This window comes from Diabrotica virgifera, chromosome 5, assembly GCF_917563875.1.
Source record: "Diabrotica virgifera virgifera chromosome 5, PGI_DIABVI_V3a".
Classification (NCBI taxonomy): Eukaryota; Metazoa; Arthropoda; class Insecta; order Coleoptera; family Chrysomelidae; genus Diabrotica; species Diabrotica virgifera.
Window position 1 is genome coordinate 64,184,346 of NC_065447.1, and position 12,905 is coordinate 64,197,250.

Sequence of the window (12,905 nt, forward strand, 5' to 3'; positions counted from 1 at the left end):
AATTAAAGTCATGACAATGGTTATGACAAAAAGTCATAGTTTAAAAATAAAAATCGATCTGTTTCTGCTGTTGGGAGTCTGGAGTCTGAAAAAATGAATTTATTCCATAATTTTGCCCCTCACTATATAATATATACTGTGTATTTATATCTTGAAGGAGCTATGTATAAGATTCCTCTCTATCCACGTACCAAGTTTTCAGATATTTTAAGACTCTAGTACAGGGGTGGCCGAGATCCTTGATAGTCCGAGCCACTTTCCAAAATTTGAAATTTTTCGCGAGTCGCAATTAAACAATTATTTAAAAAGTGTAAAAAAGGTATTCAAATTTTCACGAACAAAATAGTGATTGGATTTCACGAATTTTACAGCGAAACAAAATAGTTCACATCGTCGTTTCAAATATGCAAATAATTCTACAAGCAGCCTTTACTAATTCAGGATTCTTCGATTCTTCATCATCGTTCCAGCTTTTTATTAGACGGCCTACTGATCTTCTACCGTCTCTCAAAAAACACTGTCCTAAGATTATGTCTTCCTCTGATCTTACCACATGACCTGCCCATCTTATCTTAGCTTTTATATGTCTGACGATGTTTTCAGTACCATACACAGTCACCAATTCAGCATTGCGGCGCCTTCTCCACTCTCCTGTCAATTCATCTCTTTGATGGCAAAATATCATTCTGGAATGAGAACTTTCTTTTCAAATAGCAGCAATTCATTTATATCCTGCTGATGTTTTACTTCCATATGTAACAATTGGGCGAATAATTGGCATGTACAGTCTTAATTTAGATTGTCTTTTTAGCAGCTTTTTGATCTTAATAGCAGATCTTAATAACGATGGTAGGGAGTAGTATAATAATGCTCTATTACACGTGGTTATCCTTGCTAATACCTCTTTTTATTTGTGGTTGTCATCTTTAATGATATTTAAACTCTTGCATTACTTCGAAGTTCTTCTTCTTCTTCTTCTTCTTTTATATAGGCAGTACTGCCTGTTTTTCTTCAACGGTGCCTTTCATTCTGCCCCTAAGTTGTCATTCCATCTTTTCCTTGGGCGTCCTATACTTCTCCTGCCTAACGGTGACTTGTCCCTGGCTATTCTTACTATCCTTGATTCAGACATCCTGCTTATGTGCTCATTCCACTCTTCTTTTCTGTTCTTTACCCAGGTATTTATATTGTCTACTCCACATATGCGTCTGATTTCCTCACTTCTTACCCTATCCTGTAGTCCTTTTCCAGCAATCCTTCTTAAGATCTTCATTTCGTTGGTTTCCAGATGTCTTCGTGTTTTGCTTGTATCTGGTCTTGTTTCGGCCGTGTAAGTCATAACTGGCCTAATAACTGACTTATATATTCGGGCCTTTGTTTCCAATCTTAGGTGTTTGTTTTTCCAAATTGTGTCGTTTAGGCACCCGGCCGTTCTACTGGCTTTAATTATTTGGTCTTTTACCTCTTCTTCGATATTGTTGTCGGCTGATAGATTAATTCCCAGATATTTGAAAGTCATTACTTCGAAGTTATGGTAATTAATAGTTATGTTATGCTTAAGTATTGGTCTTGGATTTTTGGCTACTAGCATTATTTCGTCTTCTCTTTATTTATTCGAAAGCTCAAACTACCTGTTTCTTCCTCGAGTTGTGAAACCACACCTTTCACGTCTCTTGTGGAATGAGCGACTGCACGTAGATCATCAGCAATAAGTAGTTTTGATTCTCGATTCGCAAATCCTCCTGTCAGCTTAGATGATATTTTACTTATCACAAATTTTAATATTAAATTGAATAGCAACAGTGATAAGGGGTCTCCTTGTCGTATCAGTCCTGATGTTACACTTAGTCTTTTATATTTGTTGGCAGTACTTTAAGACATTTTGAAACACAAAAATTAAAAGAAATTCAGGTACATTTGTTGAGAGCCACAGATTATCCTTCAAAGAGTACCCCTGCCTCTAGTACTTTTCCTACAACATAGCACCGACAGGCAGACATATTATGGTCAGACAACGATACGATTTCAAGAAAGACCTACCAAGTGAAGAACGAGTAAGAATTAAAGACTTTATGGTAAGAGTAAAACAATAACATTATGTAGTGTTCCATTATTACTGGTAAGTAAGTTTTTGACCCAAGTTCAGTGGCGGCTCGTGAGTAAAAATATCGGTGGGGCACTTTTATTTTGAGCGGCAAATACGAAATTATGAACACCGAAAAAATGTTGCTAGTTACAAACTTACCCATGTATTTAAGGATTCTAGTGAATAGTCCTTTTTTTTTCATCACTAGGTGGGGAATCTGCAAACAGACATCGCGTCGGAGGTAAACATTTCCGACAGTGCTGGGTTCCTGAGCTAAAACCTCATCAGTGTCACGTCGACCAGTTTGGCCCTAAGTCGGACCTCCCTGCCCTCCGTAACTTCGATGTAGCAGGGACCAGCTGAATCCCACCACTCTCATACTACGGCATCAGGGTGGAATCGCTCGTTAGAGCATAACTTCTCCCCGATGTCCTCCTTTTGCCCGATTCTCAGTCGCTCGCCATCACGCATCAGCTTCTATCTCTCGCACTCATCTGACCACCACGTCCTTTACCACTATGCTGTCAACCACTCCTTCTTCCTACCGCTACCTTATCTTTTATCGACAGCACCTTTATCACATAGTTGTGGATGTTATCCCACCAATCGCTCACCCATCACAACATACCTGTTTTTGGTCACTATATTGTTATGTTCCTTTATTGATCTTCTAAAAGCCGAATCTAACTGTGATTGTATATTTATTGACCCTAATAATTGGTATTCAACACAATACTGGATGTGTTTGGAGTTTGGAGCTAACATTATGTTTTTTAATTTTCTCTGAGAGATGTTTAATATCATTTACACCACGGATTGTCCAAGACTCGTCCACTTGTGATTAAAACAATAAACACTTAAAACAATAGAAGCGATTTGTCTCCTCACAATCGAATAACCAGTCTGCTAACAAATAATGTTTCTCATTGAATTTAGGATTAAAAGTTCTATTACCACTTTGTCCTGCCTGAATTATGTCCAATTTTGGTCTAGGACGTCCTATTGTTTGGTATTTAAAAAATTTTCGAACTCTAAAGTATTTTTGTCTTATTAAAGCATACACTATTAATATTTGTTGCCATATCGAATTATTGGATATCGACATCGACAATAATGAAGTCAGTATTGAGAATTGTACACTTAACACAGACCGAAAAGTACGCTCGGGCTGTGTCCTAGGTGAAGTATATTGGTGCGATACCGACTGCCAAGCCAAATCCCGTAACGTTGCCAGTTACTACCTGCATCTGAGGATATTTCTTATTTCGCACACGGCAAGTCATCATCTAGTGCCCGATATTTTTCTAACTTGACAACAGTGAGTCCGGGCGCTCGGAAAAGAGCCCTTCCTCGGGTGCGGGCATAATTAAAAACTACACTGTGTAGTACTTTTTAATCAATGGTGCGGGTGAACGCTATTAATTTATATTTCTAAACTTTTTGGAGCGTCGCGTCGCATCGACTGAATATTTTTATTAGATTTTTAAATAAAGAAAAATTCATTAAATATAAATTGTATGAGATATCTACTACATTAAATGAGCTAGTGGGAGGGCAGTGCCCCAAGCGCCTCCCTGCCACAGCCGCCCCTGCCCAAGTTCAAAATCTGAGTGACGGGACGACCAAGACCCATCGATGAATTGAATAATGTACAAAGAGCTTGGAATAAAGAAATCAATGTATTTACATTAAGTTGAATTTTGTTTATTTTAGAACAAAACGCAATTTTACCAATAGTTAAAATTATAAAAAAATAATCTTGGAGTCATATTATGTATGTACCTACAAAAAGTAAAGCGCATGTTTTTATTTACTTCAGTGATTTTATTTCACAATTACGAGTATGTGGTCTAAATCTTTCGTTTTTATTTATTTATTGAATCTATGTATTGTTTAACCTTTTTACCTTTGTTTCCTTCTGGGCCTCATTCTATTTGTTATTGTATATTTTTCTTCTTGTTTTACTATTAGTACATATTCCAGTTATTGTAAACAGATGAGAAAACTGGTGATTCTGTAGCTATGTTATATACTATTGTGTTTCAATGTATCAATCAAAGATAGAATAAAAATTTATTTTTTTTTATTTAACGCGGGCACATAAATTTGATACACCCTGTATATTGATTTGTAACTAGTTATTAGAAGGTAGCTTTTACGCAGTGGGTTTCTCCTTAATGAGTTTTTCCCTGAAGAATTAAAGACATTTGTAAATAAGTGAAGTGAAAGACAATTTATTTCGGATTATAATTTTAAAAAGATTGTTTGTTACGGGAAAGGTAAAATCCACAGGTAATTTTAATTATTACTTTTTAGAAAAATAAAGGTAGAGAGATTAGGAATTTTAAGTCTGTTTGTTTAAACACAAGAATTTTTGTATAATTTCCGAAAAGTGATTAGTTTGAGTAGAAGTATTGTTTGAAAGAATGCTTGGGTTTTTCGAATGGAAAAGAGAAATGTTTCTGATTGGCTTGGCAATTTGAAAGAGGGAAGGAGAGGTTCTGAATGTTTAGACAGTTTGGAAAAGAAAGAGGATTGAGTGGTCGGCATCCGAGAAGGGCAGTCGAAAAGTTTTCGCGGATAGTTCAGAAGCAAGTACTAGTGGTTTTGTTTGTTAGTGGAGAGTAGCTGAAAAGTGGAACGAGAGACAAATCAAATCGAGAAGAAATACCTCTTTGATTCTGTAAAGTCCAAGAGAGTAAGTTACAAGATTTATCGTTATTAAAATTATTTGTGACACCAAGTAAAAAAGATACTTGGTCTCAGGAGATTATTATTGAGAGAAAGAGAGGAGAGAGTTTTGGGAGTTTATTGAACGAGTACTGGTCAAAAGCGGCCTGGCTTGTGTTTTGGAGAAATAGTTGCTGGTATGCTGCTGGATTGATGCTGAGAACGAAGAGGGCTTTGATTGGTAGCCTAACATAATCAACAAGGAAGAGCTGTTTGGGTCGAGAGGAGACATCATTGTGTGTGAATCAAAAAGGTCAGTCAATAACTTATGTGATAGATGTTCTTTATAATCAGAAGTTAAAATATTTGCGTAAAAGCACGTGCATTAAGGTTCCAATATTTCAATAATTTAATAGGAAGTATAAGTAGTTTTGCAAATACCTAAATTTGTTTGTTTAGCTTATTTTATAAATGGTATCAGGAACAAAGCGATAAATATTTGTTTAAATTAGATTAATTATATGGTAAAAGTTTCATTGGGACAATTATGCCCACAGGATTTAATTGATAGATTTTCAGAGCATTGCTTTTAATAATAAAGGTATTTGTATGTGCTTATTTATGATTTTTCTATTTATTTCCTTTTCCTATTTTATCCCGATAAGGATCAACTAAGAGATACTGAAGCCACGAGAAAAGATAAGTATAACCAGTGCTGTTTTTGTGACGGTACGCACCGGTACGCCGTACCGGCACCTTTTGGGACAAGAAAAAAAAAGCAACAAATATTTTGTAACTTTAGGTGAGCATTATGCGATTGACGCGATGTAGAACTTACAACTTTGTATTTAACGCGAGACAGGTGGGATCACGATCGGTAGAATTCTATTTTGCTGACGTCACAAAACGAATTTTACAATGCGAGAATCGACGGTTGCTAGACAACGTGACGTCAGCAAAATAGAATTCTACTCATCGTGATCCCACCACTGTATTTTCTTCTACCCTCCCTGCAGTCTCCGCCCCCGCGGCCGGCAATATTGCACTATCCAAGGTCGTGTGTTGTTTTGTTTTCCATATTTCACTCAGTTCCGCAGTGACCGCGGTCAAAGTGACAGGTACTTGCCACTGTCCTATTTGTGCGCCCTAATCTGCTACCTTCTTCCGCTCATTTAGTATGAAAGTGTTGTGTTGCTTCAAAAATGCAGAAGATTACTAATTATTTTAACCAGCCCAAAAAACGAAAATTCGTTTTTTGGGCTGGTTAAAAAAAAATTCAAGAATTCAAAAATTCTTAACATCGCCAGTGATATTGGACCAAACGCCTTCACTAGCGTCTAGTCCAAAGAAGGTGATAAACATTGGCCAGACTGTTGGACTTTTGAACAAAAGAGTGAACATTGTAGGAAAAACGATTGGCTTATTGTACAAAACAAAAAGTTAGGCCACAGGTTAGGCTGTGACGTTTGCAGAAAAGTTGGATCTCTGGGTGTAGAAAAAAAATGGTATGAAGATGGTCAAGCAGTGGACTGAATGTGATGTTAGTAGTTCTGGAGAGAGTCGAGCTCAGCAACAAACTTCACTAAGAAAAAAGATATTTGATCACAAAGTTAGTACTGCTCATGAAGCTGCTGTTAAGATTTTTGTAGATTCACAGAAAGAAACGTTAGAAAAGGTTTTTTTAAAAACAGTGTCAAAAGAAAAAGAAGTAACGGCGCGAGTTTTTCGAACTGCTTATAAGGTAGCAAAGGAAAATCAATCTTTCAACCACTTTGAGGCAGAAATAGATGTTCAAGAGCTAAACGGGTTAGATATGGGCAGAATTTTACATTCACGGAACGCTTGTGCTAATATAATTACTCACATAAGTTCAGAAATGAAGAAACAAGTTGTACAGGAAATTGTAGAAGGGACTGAAAAATTTGCGCTTATTATTGATGAGTCAACAACATTAAGTAAAAAATCAATATTTATTTTGTACCTTAGAGTGTCTAAAAAAGTTAAATAGGGAGTCACCTGTGAACTTGTTTTAGACCTTGTGGAACTGGAAAATGTGACGTCTCGTGGAATTTTTAATGCTGTTATGAAATGCCCTGAAGGGCACAAAATAGATGAAAACATTTTAAAAAGTAGACTTGTTGCTTTGGCATGTGATGGAGCAGCAGTGATGCTTGGAGGGAAGTCTGGGGTTGGTGTACTGTTGAAAGATAAGTTTCCATCTATTGTTATTTGGCATTGCTGTAATCATAGACTTGAGTTGTGTGTGAGTGACGTGGTAAAGAAAATGGCAAGTATAAACCGGATCAAGGGATTTACAGACAAACTATACGTACTGTATCACGCCTCACCCAAGAACAGTCGGGAACGGCACGTATGTGCCGATGAGCTTGGTGTACAACTGTTAAAAGTCGGTAGAGTGTTGAACACGCGGTGGGTCGCATCAAGTTTTCGCACAGTTTCGGCCGTTTGGGAAAATTTTGAGGTCTTAGCCAACCATTTTGCAGCAGCCAAAGTAGACCAGACGCGTAATCCTTTGGAAAGATCCAAATACGAAGGCCTACACAGAATGCTGACATCAACGTGCTTCATTTTGGATTAGGGACTGATATGCGACGCACTGCAAGAACTATCTGATGTTAGTGAGGAGTTACAACATCGAGACCTTGACCTATTTCGAGCTAACAAGAAACTTCAGATTTTGATGAACACGTTTGTTTCTCGAAAAGGCAGTCCTGGAATGTTTTATGCGCAAGCTGAAACAGCTGTCAACAACAGAAGTTTTATGGGAATCGAACTGTATGTGAAATCTAAAGAAGGCCCCATCAATGCTGTTGTGTTTTATGACCACCTTGCTCAATCAATCGAAAAGAGGGTGCTTAGTGGAGACGATGCAGTGTTGGCCAATTGCGCCCGCATAGTTGACAAAAGCGCTTGGCTCAAAAACATTAAAGACAATACTTTTGGGGAAAGAGACATTGAAGCGCTCGCAGTTCGTCTACAAGTGAACAAACGAGAGGCAATTAAATCCTTCAGAGAATATGTTTTTGACAATTGTAGAAATTTGGGGGAAAATTGTGAGAACAATAGCTACCCAGAAAATTTGCTACGTTTGACAACAGCTTTAAAGACAATACCAATATCTTCCAGTGAGTGTGAAAGGGGATTTTCCCAAATGAACCTGATAATTACTGATGACAGAGTTTCCCTACTCACAAAAACTGTTTCTTCATTAATGTTTGTGAAGTTAAACGGCCCACCTCTTACTCGATTTGAACCCTCGAAGTACGTGAATTCGTGGCTGCTTCGGGGACGGCACTCAGCATTGGACACAAACAGCACGGAAAGAGCAGAGAAGAGACTTATGACAAAATCGTCTCCAAACTTTGGACAGTTCTATAAACTGCAAGTTATCAAATTTATTGCTTTCTTTCTTGTAAAATGTAGCTATGATCTAAAAACTTACACTGATTAATTTGTTACTGAATACTAACTAATTTGTTACTTTTGAACTGTTATTTGAAAAATTATGTAATAAAACATGTAAACTAAGATTTTGTGCGTTTTTTTATAATATGCCCTTGAAATGTGTACAAGACTAAATTTCTACAGTAGGCCAGTTAATTAGCAAATACAGTTTTTTCCAGTAAAAGCAGACATACCTGTTAAGAAACCACAAGTTAAATAGGAGTAAAAAATTTCAAGTTTTCTGAGAAAAATAATCTGTGTACTGTTATTTTATCAATGGTGTAGCCAAGTAGAGATGGTCTTAGATTTTTTATAGTTTTCACGTCAAATTATATACAAATTCTTAAATTTTTTCTTGCTTCCAAATGGCTTTAAAACGCCCTTTTTGAGGCTAAATTTACAAAGTTTTCCCGGGGCCTGACCCCCCCCCCTTCTGAATACCCCCAGACTAGTGGAACAATGCGTACCGGAACCTATATTGTTACAAAAACCGCACTGAGTATAACCTAAGATAATTTTAGTTAATTTTTATGACAAAAAGGCACCCTGAGATTTTTTATTAATTGTTTATGTATGATTTGCGTCAGTTCAATAATTAATTAAATAAATACTCAATTAAAATAGTTGCTCAATAGTTGGCTGTATACCATAGTTTAAAAAACTCATACAGAAGTAAAAACTTCAACTTGTATTCTGGTATAAAATCGTTTATTAAAAAACTATCTAAAAGTCATCCAAATGGATTGCAAAACGTTTTCGTTCTAATTCAGAACATCTTCAGTGCATTCTGCTGAGTAGTTTGAAACTAGCACACTATTTAAAGTGGTAACCCCATAATATATGGTTTAAATATCTTATTTTAAAAGAACATGGTGGCTACAAGTCGATGTTGTTAGAACTTGAACTGGCAAGTACCTAGCATTTTCGAGCAGGGAACCATGTTGCCCTTTGAGCATGTGTTCTATTATATCTAACAACATCGACTTGTAGCCACCATGTTCTTTTAAAATAAGATATTTAAACCATATATTATGGGGTTACCACTTTAAATAGTGTGCTAGTTTCAAACTACTCTGCAATGAAGGTGTTCTGAATTAGAACGAAAACGTTTTGCAATCCATTTGGATGACTTTTAGATAGTTTTTTAATAAACGATTTTATACCAGAATACAAGTTGAAGTTTTTACTTCTGTATGAGTTAAATAAAATATAGGCGCATACAGCAAAAGCCTTTTAAAAAATACTATATTTTTGTTCAAATAATAAACTCAGGTACCATACGTTACCAAATATACATAATAGCTGAAACTCTTGAGAATGATCATAATTTATCAATACCATAGTAAAACAGAAAAAGATACTTTTTGGTAAACGAATAGTTTAAAATATGAAGATAATTTACACCTCAAATTATACTAATTATATTTTGAATAACAGTAACATAAACTTTATGTGCCATAAGGCATTTGAACAATAAAACACCTGTAATTAAGCAGTATAAAGAGTATGATCCACTATACTTACGGGGCATGATCCCTTGGGCCACCAGCTGATCAAAAGGTCTTCTCAGCAGCAATTTCACCTTGAGGGCTGTAACAAAAAATCCAAAGTGAGCACTATAAGTAACACACATGTCCACCGCATAATCCAGAACTTGACCGTGACAAAAAACGACACCCGAGAATTTCGGAGACCGAAAAACAGCGTGGGAAACAATTAAAAAAACATGCGGATTGTCAGCGAACGCGTGGGGTGGAATCGCGAAGAGGCGGTTTCCCCGCCCCCGGAAGAGGTGCACGGTAGTTCCGACTATGACCTGCCGGTGCAAGAAGCATGAAAACGACTGGTGCGAATTGTGATTGTCTTGGAATAAGCGTGTGGTTTTTGTTTTGATAAATATAATTGGGCATGTGTCAATAGAGCAATGGCGTAGAAAAGTATTTGTATGGGTTTGGTACGGAAAAATTATTGATGTATTTTATTTACGAATTTATTGTTCTAAGTAATCCACATGTCGTTCTAAAAAACAAAGATGTAAAATAATTTTACATAATCGAGTTATCATTTATAACAATTATTCAACCTTACTTACAATATACCGGGTGTCCACTTATATTTTCCCCCATTTTAACTGCCTATAACTTCTAAACGGCTCAAGATAGAAATATGCGGTTTTCACTGAAATGTTTTATTTTAGTAAAAGTTTTGTCTGAATGGATGGAATTTTTTATATCGCTTCCAAATACAAAATAAAAAATGGCGGATTTTTGAAAAAAACTTTGTTGACTTTTTTTTAATGTAACACCCAGTATATTCTTTTGTAAATTAGAAGAATGGTCATCCACCTATCTAGCGGTATAAAGTTTTTCAAAATCGATTGTCAAATCACTGAGTAATTAATTTTTAAAATGAGAGGTGCAACGTGGATATCACATACCTAAATAACATAACTAAGTAAGTTATGTGATTTCCACATTGCATCTCTCATTTTAAAAATTAATTGCTCAGTCATTTGACAACCGATTTAAAAAAATAGCCGAATTTTATATCGCTGGATAGATAAATGACCGTTTTTTCAAGTTTTTAGGTAAATGACCATTTTTTGTATCTCTTTTAAATAAAAAATGGCGGATTTTTGAAAAAAAAAACGTTGTTGACTTTTTTTATTAAAACACCCAGTATATTTTTTTGTGTCTTGAAAAAACGGTCATTTACCTATCCAGCGATATAAAATTTTTTAAAATCGGTTGCCAAATGACTGAGCAATTAATTTTTAAAATGAGAGATGCAATGTGGAAATCACATTACATAATATCATTTTGCTCAGTTATGTTATTTAGGTATGTGATATTTACGTTGCACCCCTCACTTTAAAAATAAATTACTCAGTGATTTTACAACCGATTTTGAAAAACTTTATGTCGCTGGATAGGTGAATGAACTTGCTTTCAATTTACAAAAAAATATACTGGGTGTTCCATTAAAAAAACTCAACAGTTTTTTTCAAAAATCCGCCATTTTTTATTTCGTATTTGAAAGCGATATAAAAAATTCAATCCATTCAGACAAAACTTTTACTAAAATAAAACATTTCAGCGAAAACCGCATATTTCTATCTTGAACCGTTTAGAAGTTATAGGCAGTTAAAATGGGGGAAAATATACGTGGACACCCGGTATTAGACAGCCCAACAAAAAATTACATACTATAGTATTTTTACTACAAAAGCAAGATTACGTAGGTCAAAATTTCTGACGTAAGAGCAATGTCAAAACATTAGAATGTGACTTTTCATCATGGCCACGTTAATGTCATTATTTGTCAAATATATTTTTCTTTGTTTTTGTTTACTGTACAAATAATATCTCTAATTCTTTATTCTAATTAATGATGCCAATCAGTTTTCATTTGTTGCCGAAATATATTAATTATACGCCGAAATATTTGTAATGTTAATTAACGTAAATAAACATCAACTTTAAAATTGACATTTCTCAAAGTGTCAACATGGTATGTATTATAATAAGAAAAACGTAATCGCGATTACATTGAGAATTTTAGAATTATTTTAATTAAATAACCAAAAACATTTTTTACTTTTAATGATATACATTTTATGAAACAATCCTTTAAGTTAAATACTCCAGAAAATAATAATTTTATAATATATTAGACGATCGTACTCTACTGATATGACAGTTCTGTGTTGCTACAATTTTACTTCATATCGTTACATATCGTACACAATTTGACTTGATTTGATTCAAAATAAAGCTTTAAATCACTGTACTGTTTATTGGGACCGTGCAAGTTCGGCAAAGCGACACCTATTTCTACGCTCTGCAACTTTATTCGCACTTTTAATTATATTGGCCAATTATATTAGTCCTGGTTACTGGATAATTGTCAAGGCCATAGCCCAAAAAAATAATAAGAAAAAATAAGATTCAGGTTATGTTATTAAAACGTAAACAATTGTATGTAGTAAATAAAATTAGTTATTAAAATGCAGTACTGCAAGCAAAATACAATTAATTAAATTTACCTTTATATAATAATTGCATATCATATCAATATTGTGGAGCAACATATAATTTTTCTTTTTCAATGACAGTAGATATGAAATGTACGTCAATTTGACAATTTCAATTGACACTATGAATTATTTAAGAAAGTTGCAATATTTCTCCGCTATTCGCTCACGATCGTTTAACGCAGTGGTTTCCAACCTTTTTGTACCTGCGCCCCCCCTTTAAAAAAATAAAAATTTTGCGCCCCCTTAATTTTTTAACATATCTAATTTTATAAATTCTCAACTCAATCTTGAAAATTTGCTATCACTTGGTCTACTATAATTTCCTGCTCTGCTATCGTAAGGCCAAAATCTCATATTTTTCAATCACAAACGGGTTTCTAATCCATTCATATTTGGACATGTCAAGATCTTTAAAGTAAAACGAGAATTGCTTCCATAGACTGGTCAAATGATTATTATTATGAACTTTACTTTCTTCTATTTCATCAGCAAGACAGGTAATTTTAAAAGTTGGAAACATGTCAAAATTTTTCAAACTTATTATTATCCAAAGTTATTAGTTATTATTATTATCACAGTTATTATTACCCACAGTTCTAATTTTTTCATAAATGCAGTAATCTTGTCTTTCTGAGTAATTGCACGCAT

At 34.9% G+C, this 12,905-nt stretch overlaps 2 protein-coding genes across 9 annotated transcripts in view; one reads left to right on the plus strand and one right to left on the minus strand.

Moving 5' to 3' along the window:
* LOC126884204 (myocardin-related transcription factor B-like) overlaps positions 1 to 12,905 on the minus strand; it is a 454,025-nt gene that overhangs the window by 59,269 nt on the left and 381,851 nt on the right. For all 8 annotated transcript variants that reach the window (XM_050650075.1, XM_050650073.1, XM_050650076.1 and 5 more), the window contains one exon: positions 9,746 to 9,811. In XM_050650075.1, the coding sequence (XP_050506032.1) occupies positions 9,746 to 9,811 (66 nt within the window). The remainder of the gene's footprint in view (positions 1 to 9,745; positions 9,812 to 12,905) is intronic.
* On the plus strand, positions 7,200 to 8,536 carry LOC126884207 (uncharacterized). Its single transcript, XM_050650084.1, has one exon. The coding sequence runs from the start codon at positions 7,458 to 7,460 to the stop codon at positions 8,226 to 8,228; it is 771 nt and encodes a 256-aa protein (XP_050506041.1). The 5' UTR covers positions 7,200 to 7,457; the 3' UTR covers positions 8,229 to 8,536.